The 19573-nt window shown below is 39.3% G+C and overlaps 3 protein-coding genes and 1 pseudogene across 5 annotated transcripts in view; 3 read left to right on the top strand and 1 right to left on the bottom strand.

The window, feature by feature from the left end:
- Window positions 1-2468, top strand: part of LOC149036022 (uncharacterized) — a 3365-nt gene extending 897 nt beyond the window's left edge. Inside the window, exons 2-4 of the mRNA XM_089189163.1 lie at window positions 756-1090; window positions 1264-1309; window positions 1609-2468. Coding sequence (XP_089045289.1) covers window positions 764-1090; window positions 1264-1309; window positions 1609-2459 — 1224 coding nt within the window. The 5' untranslated portion in view covers window positions 756-763 and the 3' untranslated portion in view covers window positions 2460-2468. The remainder of the gene's footprint in view (window positions 1-755; window positions 1091-1263; window positions 1310-1608) is intronic.
- Window positions 2469-2528: 60 nt separating this feature from the next.
- LOC149036023 (uncharacterized) lies at window positions 2529-7129 on the top strand (annotated as a pseudogene). The gene is made up of 3 exons (XR_016181566.1): window positions 2529-4543; window positions 5605-5638; window positions 5714-7129. The product of XR_016181566.1 is annotated as an uncharacterized LOC149036023 (transcript).
- A 1009-nt stretch (window positions 7130-8138) lies between these two features.
- On the top strand, window positions 8139-11623 carry LOC113676678 (uncharacterized). 2 transcript variants are annotated; one of them, XM_089189160.1, is made up of 4 exons: window positions 8139-8270; window positions 8994-9338; window positions 9513-9555; window positions 9784-11623. In XM_089189160.1, the coding sequence occupies exons 2-4, from the start codon at window positions 9012-9014 to the stop codon at window positions 10623-10625; spliced, it is 1212 nt and encodes a 403-aa protein (XP_089045286.1). In that variant the 5' UTR covers window positions 8139-8270; window positions 8994-9011; the 3' UTR covers window positions 10626-11623. The 2 variants fall into 2 exon arrangements, with proteins under 2 accessions (XP_089045286.1, XP_089045288.1); XM_089189162.1 differs by having other exon boundaries at window positions 8155-8270; window positions 9004-9338.
- A 260-nt stretch (window positions 11624-11883) lies between these two features.
- LOC113676701 (uncharacterized) lies at window positions 11884-19567 on the bottom strand. The gene is made up of 15 exons (XM_027193387.2): window positions 19363-19567; window positions 18981-19057; window positions 18524-18596; window positions 17488-17629; window positions 17187-17324; window positions 16788-16897; window positions 16485-16580; window positions 16076-16159; window positions 15512-15567; window positions 14847-14917; window positions 14634-14739; window positions 13809-13911; window positions 12864-12943; window positions 12360-12434; window positions 11884-12191 (listed from the first exon to the last, which is right to left on the bottom strand). The coding sequence occupies exons 1-15, from the start codon at window positions 19448-19450 to the stop codon at window positions 12108-12110; spliced, it is 1383 nt and encodes a 460-aa protein (XP_027049188.2). The 5' UTR covers window positions 19451-19567; the 3' UTR covers window positions 11884-12107.
- Window positions 19568-19573: the final 6 nt, after the last annotated feature.

Here is a 19573-nt window from a genome sequence, read left to right on the forward strand (position 1 = left end):
TTAATTTTAAATAATTTCATCCTTTTGGTTTGCACTTTTGGTCCCTCCTGTTTGAGCACCTGGGTCATGCACATTCGCGCTGGGAAAGCTTGTTCGACTTTAAGCCTTAAAGCTCTTAACAACGGCCAAACGGTGATTGTTAGCTTTACTTTCCTGTCTGATTGATGTGCGAGCCTGTGTTTGATTCTTATTACGAATTTCGTCGCAACAATCGTTCACTGAAACATTTCTGTAGACATTTGTAACTAGGGCGGAAACAGTGGGCGTTAATTTAACGTGATTGTAGCTTTCAAGCTTCTTCTTAGTAGCTTAGCCGGGTACTGCGGACTGAAGACATGAACTCTTGAAATGTGTGGTATGGGAAATTTACATTTCTAACTGAAAAGACGATGACGCAAAATTCTGGAAAAAAAACACATCTGCTTAGCTTTCCAATGTTTCGCTTTATTCAGCAACATCAGTGCACATCAGTACAAAAGACTTAGAACTTCGTGTCGTAAAGTCGTGATAAACAAATCGGACTCCCGCTGCGCGGTCGTCCGATATCGGTTATCACTCGTATGATTACAGACCAAATTGGGCTCCCCTTGTCTCTTTGAAAGTTTTTCTTACAATCAACAAATAAAAATCAGTTAAACAGAGGGGGATGGATTATACTTATGCAAATACGAAATTCTAATTTTAACAAAAATTACTTCGGCAATCGATCCTCTATAGTTTGCATTAACAGTGTAGGACAACTCCGCTTTTCACAGGTTAGAACATGAAGATCTTCATGATGCTACTGACTGTGACCACTGCAGTGTACAGTTTATCACCAACGCAACAGGGTCGCTCATCCTTCATTAAAATTGTGGAAGATTATTACCTAACCGGTCATGTCATAAACCGTCAGAAGGCGTCCAGCGTTTTATCGTGCGTCCACCTCTGCCTGAGAAGCCGACCGCTTTGCCGCTCGGTGAATTACAAGGAAGAAGAAAGAACCACGATTTGTGAATTAAACGATGAAGGAATAGTAGGTGATGGAGATGATACCGCGTCCCTTTTACCCATGCGTGGATTCATCTTTGGACAGTTGTTTAATCTCACGGTTAGTAAACGTCCGTTAAAGTTAGTCTTTCTCTGGATAATTAGCTGTCGAACCTAAGCAAATAAGGAAAGCAGAGCTACATTTTGCTCATGGTGACGAGTTTCAATTAAAAAGAACTTCAAGTTACAAAGAGATGGCCATTAAATTTAGGTCTCTTGTCTTATTTTTTTCAGGATGGTCATAAAAGAAATGAATCTCTTTTGGGGACAACAAACACAGGTAATACAATATTACTAAAGTTACCCGTCACCAAAATTAATATCAGCCAGTTTGGATTCGCGCTTAATTCAAGGACGTTATCTTTATTAAATGGCCCGTAATGGTGGAACACGATTTGTTCAGCATAGTTTTGATAGTCTTGGCAAGTGCTAAATTGAATATTTGAAGACTAGTCCTTCAAGTGCAAATGGTTTCCGAGATGACCTGTTTTTTTTTCTTTTAGCATATTCATAGATATTTATATCCACATATTAGCTTGTCCATAATTGTTAGAATAACAAAATATTACAACTTTTTAGAAAAAGCCTTTAAGTTTGGGTTCACAACCTTGGATGGCAAAGAAGAAACTGGACCGACTAGTACATCCGGGTATGCAGGAACATCACTAGACGGAAAAGTCACTTTAAACAATGGTATCCAAATTTGGAGTGTTCCTGTAACAGGAAGGTACATCATCGAAGCATCTGGTGCCTCAGGTGCCAATGGTACATATTCAAATCAGCCCGAATGGAGGATCGGCGGCTTGGGAGCCAAGATGGAAGGAACTTTCGCACTTGCAAAAGGCACCAAACTCAAGATACTTATTGGCCAAGAGGGTCACCGTTCTGCGGAATTCGGTGATAGGCCTGGGGGTGGGGGTGGTGGCACTTTTGTGACTCTCTTAGATGATACCCCGCTAATTATTGCTGGTGGGGGTGGGGGTGGAGGGGCGCCGAAAAAGCAATTTGAAGACGGTGACCCCGGTCAGGTGACAGAGAATGGCACCAGGTGTGGTGGGACGGGAGGGAATGGTGGTCAACCTTGCAATGCTGATACAGGGAATGTGGACCCTGGTATCTTATCAGGAGGGGGGGCTGGGCTCAAAGGCAACGGGGGAGGGGGAGGTGGGCCTACGATGACCGGTTCGTTGAGTTTCATTAACGGAGGAACTGGGGGAACTTGTCCCGTATCCAAAGGGGGATTCGGTGGTGGAAGCTTTAGCTTTGTGGCTGGTGGGGGAGGGGGAGGGTATTCCGGTGGGGGAGTTTTGAGGGGTTCCTCAAGTGGTGTGGCAGGGGGAGGGGGTTCGTATAATATTGGTACAAATCAACAGAACAAGGCGGGTGTTAACAAAGGTGACGGCAAGGTGATTATCACATTAAAGAACTGAAGCAAGTTTCCACGCGCTGTATGGATTTCTAAGTAACTTGGTACATGTGTAGATAATTTGTGGGAAAGAAGTAACCCTTGACTCGCCTAATAAGTTACACAGTTAATTGTGAGTCACTCGCCAAACGAAGTTGAAATGCGCCTGCCTTTTTCTTAACAAAGATCTAAAGCTGTTGCCTAGTAATTGACATACGTTGTCTTTCCACCATGTTCATGATTGATTGAAGGCATCTATGAAATGCCTTGAGGTGTAAGCCACAATAAAAACGATGATAACAATAATAGTGATGGCACTCATGGTAATTGAATGGCGGAAGACACCAATGTATCATCATTCTCATTAGTCTCCAAGCTTAAGAGTTACTCTCCCCATTTCTGTTATTGCTTTAAGATGTATTCAATAGCAGTTTCTTCAACTGTTGCTTTTGTTTTTTTTTTGTTATCGAATAAAATTGTGGTCTAAATCGCAGATAGTCTCGTCCACCTTCACAACAGGCTAAAAATAGCAGAACAAGCCATTTCCATGTTGATTTTTAAAAATGGACTGAGCAGATTTCACTGACCGACTTAAAAATTAAATTGCCTCGTACAAACTATGTTCTAGATTTGAAAAATAGATGGTTCTCCACAAATGCGTCTTCCAATTTCAAATGCCCCTTCTATTCGCGTTTGGTAAAATCCTAGCCTTTCTTGCACAGCCCTCTGGGCAGGCACTGTTTCAGTCAATCATCAGCAGATGGTTAACCAACCAAAATCGAAGCACATCAAATACATCCCCGTAACGTGCATTATATATGGAAATTACCTCCTCAATTTTTTTTTCAAAGTGGCCCCTACAAATTCGCCTGGGAAAAATTCGATTGTCCTTTTGATTGAAGAATATAAATTACTCAACAGCTTTTTCTCATCCCATTGTTTTCATAGAAATCCGATCAGCACAATTAATCTGAAAAACGATTACATTCAGGTTCTCGAACAATTAAAATGACAAATATCTGCCATCTAATGAATATAATAATGTAGCACGATAAACAATGTCGGCAGGCAAAATGTTTTCGGGGAAGTCAGTGTTTCTAAGTTACAGACAAGGTGTTCGGTTCTTCTTACTTTTAAAACAGTTGCATACACTGTGGGTTAAGATATGGGACGACAGAAAGTAAACCCATCGTCGGATATTCCTGTTGCGAGTAATAATTTAGATTTCTGCGTCAAAGTCGACAAGTGGAGCCTTTGAACTAAAAATTGGGCTAGAAGGTGAGAGCGATCATATTGTACTCGCAGCAACTTTGGTAAGAGATGGAAATCCGAACATCATAATTTATATCATCTTCAACTTACAATTGCGGAAGACAGTGATAATAATTTTGTTTAATGGAGTTGAAATTAACTTAGTATAGCACAAAAATCAGCCTGAGGTAATTAATATTATCAGATTTAAATGTTTTCGCCCGAATGATCATTACTTTTTAGGAAATGCAACAAGTTATTTAGATTCGGTGACCAGCAGTGGAACGTACCCGTTTCAAAAAGTTTGCACGTTGATTAGATAAATTAATTGGAATTGTTTTAATATTTCAAACCAAACGCGTCTCGCAAAATACCTGTATTATACTTCATAGCCGTAAAAAACAACATTTAAAATTACTCCCTGCACTTAGCCGCTTTTCAACTTATTCTAGTCGGTATTGTAATGAGTACCGTTGACTTTTTCTTTCCCAGTTAGACGATATCAAACGTCATGACATCTTACACGACACTGTCAGTATCCTGGTCATTTTAATGATTCACCCCACCCCTGTCAGCATGGTAATCATAAGAACTGCTGTGAGTCGCTCATCAATACTCAGTTCTACAGATGGCTACGTGCTTAAAGGAAATGTTATTCATTATCAGCGGACGCATGACATTTTGACATGCGCACAGCTGTGCTTAGTGCGTTCAAACTGTATGTCGTTCAATTTCGAGAACAGAAAAAATGGAATGTGTGAATTGAACAAAAAAACAGCTCATGTTGGCAGGATCACAGACAAAACCACTTTGTTTCGCAAGAGAGGATATTCGTTTCATCAGCTGTTGAATATTAGTGTGAGTATTGAAAGTGAAATGTGATCATCGCAGTAAATTTTCCAATTTAAGCAATTGGAAAGAAGAAGCCTGAAAAAAAAAAATCAGGGCTTCAACGGGATTCGAACCCGTGACCTCCGCGATACCGGTGCGATGCTCTACCAACTGAGCTATGAAGCCACACATTGGGAGCGAGGTCAATTTATTGAGTTCATACCTTCCCGTGCAGTGAAATGATGTGAAGTTTTTATATGAAAAATAATTCATATTTGTACTGCGGTTGTAGATGAAAGTGAAATGTGATCATCGCAGTAAATTTTCCAATTTAAGCAATTGGAAAGAAGAAGCCTGAAAAAAAAAAATCAGGGCTTCAACGGGATTCGAACCCGTGACCTCCGCGATACCGGTGCGATGCTCTACCAACTGAGCTATGAAGCCACACATTGGGAGCGAGGTCAATTTATTGAGTTCATACCTTCCCGTGCAGTGATTTCACTTTCATCTACAACCGCAGTACAAATATGAATTATTTTTCATATAAAAACTTCACATCATTTCACTGCACGGGAAGGTATGAACTCAATAAATTGACCTCGCTCCCAATGTGTGGCTTCATAGCTCAGTTGGTAGAGCATCGCACCGGTATCGCGGAGGTCACGGGTTCGAATCCCGTTGAAGCCCTGATTTTTTTCAGGCTTCTTCTTTCCAATTGCTTAAATTGGAAAATTTACTGCGATGATCACATTTCACTTTCATCTACAACCGCAGTACAAATATGAATTATTTTTCATATAAAAACTTCAGTGTGAGTATTGCACGCGTTTTTAGTTTGAAAGAAAATCTGAACCACATGTAATTACTATTTGCGCCCAGCATGTTTACAATTTCACAGACTAACAACATAGCAAACAGCATGTTCACAATTTCACAGACTAACAACATATGAAAACATAATCTTTTTTAAAACAACATGCAAGAAAGTTTTTCACCATAGTTTCTAGGCCTTTATTTTTTTGTGCGTGGGCGAACTTTAATTTTTTTTGCTTGTACTAGAAAAGTACTTGTTCTTTTCTTTTCCATAGGCTGCAGTCTCTCCAGATTTAGAAATATCAAGAGGTAAGGCTACATATTTACTAGGAAACAAATTATTCCCCGATGTACACCACTCACGTATTTCCTTTATCGGTCCAGAGCACCAGTACGTTTTCACGACCCTGAATAGCAAAGGACCAACTGGACCGAACAGTACATCCGGGTATATAGGAACAATCCTGGAAGGCAAAGTCAATTTGAGTGATGGTGTCCAAATATGGAGTGTTCCCGTGACCGGAAACTACGTCATTGAAGTGTCTGGTGCCTCCGGTGCAAATGGAACAAATGACAACGAGAGTTCATGGAGGATCGGTGGTTTAGGGGCCAGATTAAAAGGATCTTTTAAGCTTCACAAAGGAAATCAGCTAAAAATCCTTGTGGGTCAGAAGGGTACTCGCACTGCAAGCTTCTATGAAAGACCCGGGGGTGGAGGTGGGGGAAGTTTTGTGACTTTTTCAAACGACACTCCCCTTATAATTGCTGGCGGAGGAGGGGGTGGGGGAATACCAATCGAGCAGTACAAAGACGGTGAGCCTGGCCAAGCGACGGAGAAAGGTACCAGGTGTGGCGGGACGGGAGGGACTGGTGGGCGGCCGTGTAATGTCTTATCAGGAGGGGGAGCTGGGCTTAATGGCAATGGGGGTGGGGGAGGCATTGTGACACCTTCTTTGAGTTTTATTAAAGGTGGAACTGGGGGAAACTGTCCTACATCTATTGGGGGATTCGGTGGGGGAGGTTGTGGAGTTAGGAGTGGTGGTGGGGGGGGGCGGGTATTCCGGCGGGGGAGTTGTAGGGAATACCACAGGTGGTGTGGCGGGGGGAGGGGGATCGTATAATATCGGTGCGAATAAACAGAACCTAGCAGGTGTTAACAAGGGGGATGGAAAAGTTTTCATCACATTAGAAAATTGATGCAGATTCGATACTGCTCGTGCTCGTCATATTTGTGTGACCAGAAACGTTTTGACCAGTTAGCTTTTCATACTTCATTTGTTATAACTTGGAGTGTTTTTCCTCCTCACTACAAACGGTTTCCATAGTATGTATTAGAACACCCAGGATTAATGACATATACACAGACGACCTTGAGTTAGAAATTACCGTCGCTTAAGGTACTGTATCTGTTAATGGAGATGGCATAGTATTGGAATAAGTCCTTGTAATGATTAATACGGCATATATATAGTGTCAGGAATGTAATTGTATATGGCTCAGTTTGACATGAAATTATTATTGTAAAAATTGTTCACTGCACAATAAAACGTTCTTTGAAAGTATAAAAAAAAAAACACAAAGTGTTTTGATGGAGAACAGTTGAGTTATTGATGAGATGGCGGACTACCTTCGCTAAGGTATCCATACTGTAAACCAACTGTTCAACTGAGTATGGAGATCAAAACTGGAATCGGTGATAGCTTTTTTTTTTTTAGGTTAAATCCAGGACATTCCAGGTTTGCAATGTTTGAAGTCGCAGTAATCCAAGAACCCTACGACCGGGTCAAGTCCACTGGTTTCGCTCCAAACTTTCTTCCCTCAGTTACATTTATCAAATAGGAAACTTTCTTAGCGTAAATTTTCCAATTTTAGTAGTGTCAATTTTACTTTTAACAGAGGGCTGTAAGCGGTTCTCTTGTAACTCTAAACAAACACGAAAATTTCACTAAGTAATTAAAAAATACCTGTCAGTAGATGGATCAACGATCCTGTCAAAACCCTAATTAAATTTTAGCCATGCAGCTTCGGGACACTTGCAAATTATGACAGCTGCCCCGCTTATATGAAGATTAAACTGCTAATAACAGGTACTGTTCGCTTCTTTTATACAAATAAAAGCTTTTTCCATCCGAACATCAAACCACTTAAAAGTAAACAAACCAGTCGTATTTTTTCTAATTAGCTTAAAAATGTTTTTTTCTGTAGAACTAGTGCCTTATAAAGAGGCTAGAAGCCCACCCCACCCCCCCCCCCTTCGTCCATGAGTACACTTTTCCTTCTGCTATTTATCTTTGTTACCGATTACCATCTAAAAGTGTGACGAGTTTTGTAGTTTGACGAGATGAGAGATTTCGCTCAAAGGTTTTCAGTAAGGAAGACTAGAACACGTTCAAGAAATCACATTTTACTATTTTGGCCTGACGTTAAACACTCAGCTACTTTTAAAAAAGAAAAAAAAGAGCCTTAGAGCAGCATGAATAAAAACTATCATTCATCAGTACTGATTAGAGAAGATTATTACCGCGTAAATATGACAGATAGCCAGTTATTCAATTAGCCAATAAAATAGAATCAAGAACGACCTCAAACTTAACTAAACTGAGCAATAAGCGAAATATTGTATCGGCCTGGACTGACCATTTACGAGACAAGAGAAAAATATTTAGATGCGAAATAGTGACAATGTGGTCAAGCGGGTGGGTTACCCTTCCTGTGACTTTTTAGGTAGAACGTGCAGAGTAATGTAATTCAATAATATTTATTTAAAAAGGTGTAAGTCATGTACCTGTCATCACGTATGCCAAATTAAAAAAAATAAAAACACGCTAAGAGGGGCTGTTCCCTTGTTTCAAGTGAAAGGTGCAAAATACAAGCATCGGTTGGTTTGCTATCGCTACCTCGAAGGGTGGAAGGTAATTTGGGCCACAAAACTGAAGGCAAGGTAAGCGTTTGTAAAAAAACTCTTCAGTCTTATCTCTGGCTATTCTTTTAGTAGAAGCAATGGTGTTCAGGTACTCTCTTAAGTTGCAAGCTAAAGATCGACGTTTTTTTTCTCGATTACATGAGGGATTTCAATGCTAAATCAAAAGACAACTTGTTTCACATCTGACGAAATAGTAGTTTGATCTATATTAATCAGTTCCTTGTAAAAAAAAACTCGTCCAAACATTTAAGTATATCTTTGCAATTAAACGAAAACAGCGGAGGGCATCAAATTTAAAACTTTTCAGCGACTTTTCAGATTTTGCAGAAAACAGAAGAAAAGGTTCCCTAATAAGGAAAATCTAATCCATTTTACTAGTTTGTATTTAGCAAAATTTATTGGTTTGTTAAAAAAATCGCACAGCCAAGAGAAAATTTGAACAGTGCGCCCTAAAAGCAACAGGCGCCAGGGGTTTTAAAAAAAGCCAAATAGATGAGTTGATTGATACATACATAGCGACAACACTTTTCCAGTTGTATGCAGTTATTAATAACCATTACCTTACTGTTTCTACTCAGTTTTTCGTTCATAAATTTTTCCGAAAAGGGAGGCACGTTTCACGAGACTTCATTCTTGCGAAGTTGGCAGGAAGACTTCGTCAAAGAGAACCAAATGATGCCAAGGGGGGGACCCGATTTTCAATCTGGGTTCAATTTGTATAGACGACTTCTCTTACTTCAGCTTTTAACAGGTGCAAACATGAACGTCCTCGTTGTACTATTGACCTTCACGACTGCAGTACTGAGTTCACCACCAGCTAAAAAGGGCCACTCAACTTTCATTCAAACTGAGGAAGGTTATTACCTAACCGGTCATGTCATAGATCGTCAGAAGGCGTCCAGTGCTTTATCCTGCGCTCATCTCTGCTTGAGAAGCCGTCCACTATGCCGCTCAGTAAATTATAGGGAAATAGAAGGAAACGTGATTTGTGAATTGAACGATGACGGAACAGACAGTGCTAAGGATAACGCGCCGTCCCTTGTACCAATGCCTGGATATGTCTTTGGTCAGATGCTTGATCTTACGGTCAGTAAAACTTTCAGTTAAAGCAAACTCTTCCTCGGAATTTTGCCTTCGACCGAAAATACACAAGTCACCAAGTTAGCAGCCACAGATAGCTTCTCCAGCTTTTTTATGCCTTAAAACAAGGCATAGTTAACAAAATAGAATGATTTTAAGCTCGAATTTCTCTCTTTTTAGGGTCAAAAAATGAATGAATCTTCCGGGGAGTCAGCAAACTCAGGTAACATGCCACCACTAAGATTACTAAGCAGTTCAATCAGGAAGCCTTGAAAGATTAAATTTGATTCAAAGACATCTGGCAAACAAATTATTCCCACTGATAGAGAACACATTGTTCTAGAGATCAGTAAAGTTCTGACAATTTTTAAGAAATGTACCTGCCTGAGATGATTTTTGCGCATTAGAGTTCCATAAACATTAGCTAGCCTTTAATTCACACATTTCTCAGGCAAAACCTTTGTTTTCTCAACACTGGGAGCCAGAGGAGAAACTGGGCCGACTAGCACATTGGGGTATGTAGGAACACCGTTAGAAGGCCATGTTACTGTAAGCTCTGGCATCCAAATTTGGAGTGTCCCCGAGACCGGAAGCTACGTCATCGAAGTATTTGGTGCTTCTGGTGCTAATGGCACATATGTCGAGGATAAAAGTTCATGGAGGACCGGTGGTTTAGGAGCCAGAATGACAGGAACCTTTCAGCTTCAGAAAGGAACTCAGCTTAAAATACTAGTAGGGCAGGAGGGTAATCGTACTACGGACCCTCACCTTCGTGAAAGGCCAGGGGGTGGGGGCGGGGGCAGTTTTGTGACTTTCCCTGACGACACTCCACTGATAATTGCTGGTGGAGGAGGGGGTGGGGGAATACCGAGGGAACAATTTAAAAACGGTGATCCGGGTCAGTCAACAGAGAATGGAAGCAGGTGTGGAGGGGCAGGAGGGTATGGTGGAAATCTTTGTAATGCTGACACAGGAATGGTTGATCTCCAGATCCCTGGGGGAGGAGGAGCAGGACTGTTAGGGAACGGAGGAGGAAAACGGGGCTTTTCAGTACGTTTCATCCACGGTGGAACTGGAGGGAAATGCCCGGTTTCCCAAGGGGGATTCGGTGGGGGAGGTTATGCTTTAAAGGCTGGTGGTGGAGGGGGCGGGTACTCCGGTGGGGGAGTTTTAAGTAGCCCCAACATTAGGGTGGCAGGGGGAGGGGGTTCGTATAATAGCGGCAAAAATCAACAGAACATGGCGGGTGTTAACAAAGGTGACGGTAAAGTGATCATTACATTACAGAATTGACGCAAAACTACAACTGTGATAAGCACTGAGTTGTGCGGTAAACTTTGTGTAACTTGAAATTGATCACGACACATGGCTTTGAAATAGAGATCGTTTAGCTGTGAGCAATACTACTCCAACCTGATGAGTAAGCGAACTACAGTTTTCCACCTTTTTCAGTTCATTCTCCTCCCTAGAGGTAGTAGTTTCTCGTTAGACTGGAGGTTCTTGATAAAGGACGGATGGCTTGGTAGACTAAAATGTATCATTCCTTTGCTTCCTTAGCTGTCATGTGTAATGCGATGTAAGTTGCATGCTTTCAATAGAAATTCGAACAATTCAGTGTTTTGTTATTTCTTCGTCGATAACAACTGATATATCGTGGTGCGGCAAGATTTGGTGATTTTGTGAAATTTTTCCATAAAAAAATCATAAATTATAGTGATATTGATAATAATAATGATAATAATAATAATAAATAAAATGATACTTCTAATTATATGCGTATATGAAAGCGAGCTCCAAATGGTTGATTTTCATGCATTTTTGACAATTCAAATTAGCTATCAATTAAGCTGTGCAATTTCAGAGTACTGATGAGCTTGTTTAGGAAGTAAATAAACACGTATCACCTCTCAAAATGTAATCATACGTCTGTCTTCCTTGCGAATACTTTTTCAGTGATCCATTCAAACGAATATGCGACGCTTCGTTGATATAATTTGGAAAAGACGGCATTCTTTTTTAATCCTGGCGCCATTTTGTTCCCCATTTCGCTGAATTTGTGCAAAAAGTATTAGTCAGCGGTCGACATGTTCATGTGGTGTAACATAGCCATAAATCGGAGCAACACAGCGGTCAAACGCAGGCGCACGAGCGGAAGGCAAGTGCTTTCAAGCAGTCATAACGAATTTTTCGCCAAAGAGTTCAACCAACTTCATAGGTCCTTTAAGTCACGGTATTTTAAAACCGCACCACTTTGTTGTAAAACTCAAAACAAAATGTGAAATCCTCAAGATACCCCTTGTTTAATAATAAGCCTCGCGTTGAAAAGTCTAGAGTTTTTTCCTTTCCTAATTCTTATTTCTATTTACAAATTTCTCTAATTAATTCAATTTTTTGCGCATATTCTTCGCAACAGTGGTCGTTTCTTCTGCTTTCGTTTGAAATTCTGCGCGGGAAATAGACGCATCACCCACTGAACCACTTGTGCACGCCTGACATTTGACCGTTGTGTTCATCTGAACTGGCAGATAAAGGTATGAACACAACAAAATTGTTCACTTGAGAAATACTGACTTAATTTATTTGAAGCAAAAAACTAGATTGCCTTTAAAACATGATTCGACCCGGTTACTATTCACCACGCACAGATTCAACAATTCATGTTGCGTCTCCTTAAATAATTATTAATGCTTTTACGTGTTTATCAAACCGTTTCAGGGACTCAATTCTCACTGCTTCTCGAGTATTCAAGGTGTAGAGCTTTCCTAGCTTATCCATCTATACAAAAAAATTGACAATCGCTTCATATTTCTCCTGTTTTCCTGATATCATTTTTGGTTCCCCGTGCTCCAAAATGTAATCCTAAAAATGAAGAGAAACCAAGGAACAAGTTATTAAGATAATGAAAGGATATAAACAAATTTGCCATATGACACCTCAGGTAAACGGTTTGCATGGGCTAAAATTGCTTGGAATTTCTACTGTAGGAAGTTAAGGACTTGAACTTAGAAATTTTTACTTTGTGTGTACCTCAAGCTCTTCCAAGGAAGCTGATCCCTTCTCAATCTTTGCTCCAATTCCTTTATCAAAGCTACTGTAACGCTCCTAAAACAAACAAACAAACAAAAAAAAAACAAGAAAGGCCACGGATGACGAGGCCAAGGCAAAGTTAAACGTTTCAAATTTGGATACAAAACCATAAGCTAAGATCAATAAGTATAAAAATTCTAAAATTCAACCGGGAAGGAACGGCGAACCTCTAGGGAGGGGACAGATTTTCTCAGCTGGTTGCTTTTTGACGCCAGGAGAGGTAAAAAGGGAACACCGTTCTTCATTGAATAAAATACAAACAAAAAAAATAATTGAACGAACAAAGGAAAACAAATTAGAGAGAATGCATTATTGGGAAGAACTTCCTCCTCCCTCTTTAATCAGGTTTGGAAAAAAGGAACAGAAAGGAATAAGACATCAAAAACATGCGACAAAAAAATAAGATCATCAAGGCATTAACTAACGAATACTCCGTCAACTGACCCTAACTAATGCATCCAATGTTCCGTCTTCTATGAGTTTGGCAGCATTCTTAAGACCACGAGCAAATGAATCCATGGCACCTAATATGAAGTAAGAATTTGATTTGTGGAAGAGATGGCGAGCGAAAGACTGTAAACAATTGGATAGGGGAGATGGATATGGGATCGTGGGGAGTATTCTGTGCATACCGAAAAATAAAGAAATAGAATTTGAAAACCCTGAACATGAGAGTTATAGATTTCAATATCATGAATAAAAGAAAGAGAAAGATACTCTTGGGTGAAGAAGATCATAAAAAGTTAAATTTGAACACCAAAAAATGCTAAACCTAACTCTAGAATACGTGTAACTGTTTCGTTCTTAAGTTAACACAGGCTGTAATCAAGAGAATATCAATATTGTCTTACTGTAATCTCTTCTGAGTCAAGGTAAGCTCTATAACACAACAACCCGCCTTTAACTTAACAAACTGACCACATATTCAACGAATAGAAATCCATTGGCTTCCGAGTTACATGGCAGAAATCAAAGCCCGAAGACATCCACCGTGAATCATTAAAATTGTTTTAATACAGTTGTACCTTTATACAGAAGGTTCTTTATAAAGAAGTTAGGGACGTGTCATAATCACTATTTTGGATTCGAGTAACAATCAATTGAGGTTTGCAAGTAATTCGGGATCAATTTTGTTTCGCGTTTCTGCCCTCTGAGTTTGTTTTGGGGAAACTCACACCATTATCTGAATCAATAATGCAGAAGCAACACAAAAACCAATCGCGGTCTAGTCCATAACCCTCCCCTCCCATTCTGTTGCTTGTTGCTAATTTGGCTCGCAGAGATATTTTTATTTGTCCTGACACCCCTTAGTGAAAACTCAGGTGTCAGTTTTATGACGTTCAATCACTTCCATTCTCGACTTTCACTTCCCACAAACCGCACACATACCGATATGAGCTATGAACATATCTTCAAGGTCAGTGGATTCTCGGCGTATTTTACAATCAAAGTTCAGTCCGCCAGGTGCCAGACCACCTTGTTCAATTATAGCCTACAAAAGATTGGTAATCAGAACTTAACGTACGTATTGAGGGAAATGAGAGCAAAATACTTTTAGTCTCAAAAAAGAGAGGTCTTAAATTATGAAGTGGTGCATATTTGCAAGTCGTATTAGGGCCTTTAATGGTAGAACTTAACCTCAAGACATCAACTTACTATTTAAATTTTGTGGTCAAATCATTGTGGGAAAACGATTTTGTGTGGGCTCGATCACCGTCTGGTTAAACTTAGCATGGAAAAGACCCACCCGCGATTTAAATCTTTCGCTCTTTTCAACATGTGAAATGAAGAATGTTCATCACGACTATTGGACAGAAAACCCGAGGTCAATTAAGCTGCCACGTTTACTTGTTTGGAACAGACGAAGTCACCAATCAAAACAAAAATCCCTAATGTTTAATTTCTCCCCTCCCTCCCCCCCCCGGCACAGTGGCGTCCGTCTTCAATGCTTTTCACTAACCTTTAACCCGCACTACGAGTGATAGACATCTAATGTCGCCTTACAGTATCACCCCTTAATTGCTAGTTCAATTCGTCTTGTAAGTACCATAGGAAATGTGTAGAGAACAGTTTGAAGAATATGCATTTTGGTGTTAAAGTGTAACGGGTTAAATAGCTCTAAAACTTGGAAAGGGTCGCCCACGTATCTGTCGAAGATTGTCAAAAAAATTGATGGGTCTACACTGCCTCGCATCAAAAAGAAATAGAACGAACCTTCATCACAAGAGTACAGTTTTTTATGTCCATAGGAAACTGATCAGTGTCCCAACCAAGATCTGGTGACCCAGTGTTAGAATCAATGGATCCAAGAAAACCAAATCTGAACAAAGAAAAAAGTAAGCACGACAAGGAAGAGCACCTTTAAAAAAACTCGAGGTACACCCTTACGAATCCTCCTCAAAGTATCTAGAGACAACTAAAACTTACTTGGAGGCCACTACAACATCATGTTCATAGCTGTGACCAGCCAAAGTGGTGTGGTTAGGTTCAATGTTCAGCTGCAAAGTAAACGTTGATACTTCAGTCATTCAGACAACCAATCAAAATCTGTTCTCAATAGGGGTATTTGTTACTGTAGACTTGAAACAGCTGTCACTAATAATTGTTCTTCTATATCGAACAGACGTAACAGCGACGCCATAACTCAACAACACAAGTAGGAAAAAGTGGAAATACCCAGCCACGTTTATTGACACACCCAGATTTGGGTTATTACCATAACTCTACATTGCACACAAATCAGCAAAACTGAAAAATTCTCTGTGATATATTTAGGAGATAACCTGTAATCAAATGATTCTTCTCAGCTGTCCTGGACTAAAGTGACTAATTAAAAAGAGGAAATCAAGAACATTTTTAATCCTATTATTTGGTATGAAATAACTAGCTGAGAAATTCAACAATATTTTTTCTGCAAACATGAAATTCTCTAAGGTTTTTTACTAATGCACCAAGTGCTCATCTAAACAACATTATTTATCTAAACAACACTGAGTTATCTTTTGACCTTCTCTCCACGAGTATAAAATACAGATATGAATGGAAGAAGAGAAGTTAATTGAGAGATGGTGCATGCCTTGATAAAATCTAACCTTGAAATCATTCTCTAGTCCATAAGTCTTGAGAAATGCAATCACTGTCTGAGCATCTGAAAAAGGATCAATAAAACTTTACAATGTTCTTGTTTTGAGTCTACAAATAGAAAAAAAACTTTGCATGACTAGTAATGAAGCTGTTGTGGTAATTCTGGAAATACATTGCAACATTTTTTCTGTACTCTGCTAGTCTTTATCTGGAAGAAAGGTCAAGTATTTGCACAGTACCCTATAATGCATAATGGCCCACTGAGATTGGATGATTTTGACAGCTGTGACAGGCACAAATCTCTGCTGTTAAATTGTTGATTGTGATCTTTTTGATGCACACACTGGATCAAAGAGGCCATGCACATCACAGTTCACTTTCACAACTCTTAGAAGGACGATGACATAGATATGCCAGAAGCATCGATGCCCATGAGGATACAAACAGACAAACAAGAGAGCTTTGAAACAGGGTAAAACCAAGGGAGCAGCCCAGCAAAAGTGTTATTACAAACCATCCTTTTTTCCAGTAGTTACTAACTAATGCATATTGAATGTCAGGTATTTCCTTACCATAATCATACTGATGTTTAGTTGGCTCTTTAGGCTTGGGTTCAATAAGTAACTGGCCTTTAAATTCTATCTTCTTCTTGTAGTCTGAAAAACATCAGAGAAAATGTCAAAAATAGTAATTATCAATGATCATAAATTAGTGCAAAAAGGAAGGAAAAAAAAAAGGAGTGGCAGCCATTTGATGAAATGTTTATTGACTGAATTACGCCCATCCGGACAGGAAAATATTCAGCCTTTTGTCACAACATAAGAACTTCTCTGCATTAGTAATACTTGTATCATATTCTTTCTCAACATGAAGATCCCTTTCCACAGAATAAATTTCTAGTTTGGGTTGCTACTTTGGATAATGGAATATTATCAATTTTATTTTCCAATATTTCAAAGTATCATCTACTATCATATTTACCAACAACCATCTGGAAGAAGGAACCCATGTGATCAAGCTCTCGTCTGACATCAGTGTTAAGCAACGTGTGATATCCCTCACGTCCACCCCAGAACACTGAAAACAAAGTCATGATAATTGACATGATACAATCATTTCTAAGAATCTTGTCTATCTTCCACCAAGTAAATGACTCTAGACTTCACTCTTTTTCCAACTGGAGTTCTTGAAAACTTATTAAGTTTCCATTCTTTTAAAAATTCCAAATCCCATACAGATATCAGCATTCATGTTGTTTTACCCTCAACATATTTGAGCTCTTACCAAAATTTTCTGCTCCGAGTTTCTTAGCAATCTCCAGTCCCTTCTTGACTTGTGCAGCAGCATGGGCAAATGCATGAGCATCAGGGTTGGTGGCTGCTCCATTCATATACCTGTTAATAACAACACAATTTTCTTATTAAAAGTAGTCGCCACAACTCATTAATTTTCATTCTTAGACTTAGTAAACCTTGTACTGCATCACTGCTGGGGCTTATCTTGGCTTCTTTGACCAATAACATCTGTATTGCTATCACTAGTCCATTGCAGGTCACCACTCCCTCCAGAAATTTTCCACATTTTCTGGACAGGGTTAATGGAGGAGCTGTAAGGGTAGAAAACTGTGCCCAAGAACACCTACGCCAAGGTGTAAAAAGTATGACCAAAAAAAGTTTCAAATACCTTGGGTTGGAAAAGAGGTTGCATGTTGCCCAGAGCAGTTTAACTCCAGTCTTCTGTTGTAACTCAAGGGCAAGATCAGTAAGCTGATCTAGGTTGGCATTTGTCTCTTTCAAGTCATCTCCTTCAGGGGCAATGTCCCTACACATAAAAAAAAATTAAAATGCAGACTATCCACCACTCTACAAATCTAGAAAGAATATGAAAGATACCACTCAAGCTGTCCCTGATTCATTCCTGAAGTTAAATCATTAGAAAGCTTAAACTTACTGGTAATTAAAATTTCGAGGAGTTACCAAGTTACCTGTCATGGAACGTGTAATATTTCACACCAAGTTTCTCAAAAAATTCAAATGCTGCTCTCAATCTTCTCTTTGCATTTTCCAGGCTGTTACTTCCATCATCCCAGTGTCTTGAAATTGTTGGGAAACCAAATGGGTCAGCACCTGGTCAAATAATAATTTTTTAAATTATACTGAAGTATGTGCTTGATAATGTGGCTATTAAATATACCAGAGGGAAATAGGAATGAATTCCTCTTATCCATTTAACTCCCAGAAGTGATTAACATGTAAATTCTTCCTATAATATCCATGTGTCATCAGGCAAGCAGGTAATGAGAACACTCAAACTTGTTGGGCAGAAGTTGTTATCTTACTTGACCACCAAATTCTCGTCACTAATGTACAGGGAAATAAGTAGTGAAAAAGAGGAAAGTATCAACAATAAGATTGTGGGAGTTAAAGGGTCAATCAGAAAAAGAAAGGGGTTCTCTTGTAAGGTTACAGTAGACTAGCATCTTACTGGCATTGGGGGGGGGGGGGGGAGAATGTAAGGTTATCTTTTTATTATGAATTAGCAATTTTTTTCAATAAAAAGAGGAGTTACAAATGTCCAAGGACCACCATGTAGCTGCTCCCTCAGGTGCACTAAAACTGCCATGTAAGTGTAAATGAAACACTCAAGGCGTATTGAATGGTCCTATCTAGGGTGGGTGGTTAAAAGCTTTGCACTTTGTCCAATAACTGAGCACAGGCAATGATCATATTTGTCTCTTGAGCAGCAAGAACAACAAAATTTACAAATATATCACAGTTATCATCATGCAATACATCAGTAGATATATGATCAATTTATATGTCAGCTGATAGCTTGACATTAATAGGCCAGGAGTCAAAGGATGGTAAACTGATGAATTGCCTATTTAAAGTGTCAGCCAACAATCTGAACATTAAGACATTGGCAGAGTCTTCAAGAACACTGAAAAAGTTTGGGTACAAAAAACTAAACATTTCTTTTGGAACCAGATTAACAGTGCGCTATATATTTCAAAATCCTACCTGTGCCTCTAAATGTATGCCAGAAACAGACTGAAAATCTGCACCAGTCTTCCATTGTTTTTCCCATTACCACCTGTTGATTAGAGTCAATTCATGTCAATACCTCATTATATCACCAGTCGTCTAATATAAAGTCAAAAATAGAAAAAAGGGAATAAAATTTAAAAAAATCAAAAAAATATTTGACAAATTGTGACATTTAGTCATGTCACGCAAACTTAAAGGATTGTTTTTTCTTTTATCAGCACACATTTCACACTCACTCTGATGTACACATTAAAACTTATTCGAGCCATTTCTTTATAATAGCTAAGGGAAATTAGAACTGAAAAAGTTCGGTTTCAATTGTGAAGGAATTTGTGACGATAGTTTCTACTGATCGAGGGTCTAACTTAAACATTTAAACTTCCGCGATTGGGCTGGCTGTAGGATTCTCCATCGAAACGTTTGACACTACCTCTTGGCCATTGTAGTGTTTGAAGCACAGATTATCTTCTGGACCTCCATCGGGCTTGTATTCAATTTTGTTTATTCCTGTAACAAAACAATGAAAGGTTCCAAATTCAGATTATTTAGTACAAAAAACAGATAAGTCACACGCCCTACTGCTCGAGTTTATCCAACTTCGCAATACTGTTTTTGTTGTTGTTGTTATTCAAATACAAAACGCACAAAAGAAGAAAATCTTACATATACGACTGATTCGTGCAAGAAAAAAGAAATTGTACCGCTTATTTAACTAAATTTTTCAAGACTTGTAACTTACTGGGACCTTCCCTACCGAAAACCGCTGGGTGAAAAATTTATTAAGCTTGAAATTAATGCACATCTAACTTTACCTGGAAAAAAATCGCCATCACTTTTAGCTGCTGCTCCATTACTGTGTGATCGTTTGGCCTTTTTGCTAGGTGGTGCAAACGACGACATGATTAATAGGAAACTATTACAGTTGGGAAGCTTCTCGGAAAATAACTTATCGCTATGCGTGACGTTATGTGTTGTGACAGGCTTTCCAAGCCACGCGGAACGAACTGGAACTGAAATAACTTG

Source organism: Pocillopora damicornis, chromosome 12 (genome assembly GCF_964200805.1).
Source record: "Pocillopora damicornis chromosome 12, jaPocDami1.2, whole genome shotgun sequence".
NCBI lineage: Eukaryota > Metazoa > Cnidaria > Anthozoa > Scleractinia > Pocilloporidae > Pocillopora > Pocillopora damicornis.

Bases quoted from the DNA above. Each gene is read 5' to 3' on its own strand.
- LOC113676678 (XM_089189160.1), top strand. From the start codon at position 9,012: ATGAACGTCCTCGTTGTACTATTGACCTTCACGACTGCAGTACTGAGT. The intron at 9,339-9,512 runs GTCAGTAAAACT...CTCTCTTTTTAG, and splicing joins GTCAGATGCTTGATCTTACG to GGTCAAAAAATGAATGAATC. The intron at 9,556-9,783 runs GTAACATGCCAC...CACATTTCTCAG, and splicing joins CGGGGAGTCAGCAAACTCAG to GCAAAACCTTTGTTTTCTCA.
- LOC113676701 (XM_027193387.2), bottom strand. From the start codon at position 19,450: ATGTCGTCGTTTGCACCACCTAGCAAAAAGGCCAAACGATCACACAGT. The intron at 12,944-13,808 runs GTATGTGTGCGG...ACTTCATATTAG, and splicing joins TATGTTCATAGCTCATATCG to GTGCCATGGATTCATTTGCT. The intron at 12,192-12,359 runs GTACACACAAAG...CTTCATTTTTAG, and splicing joins CTTCCTTGGAAGAGCTTGAG to GATTACATTTTGGAGCACGG.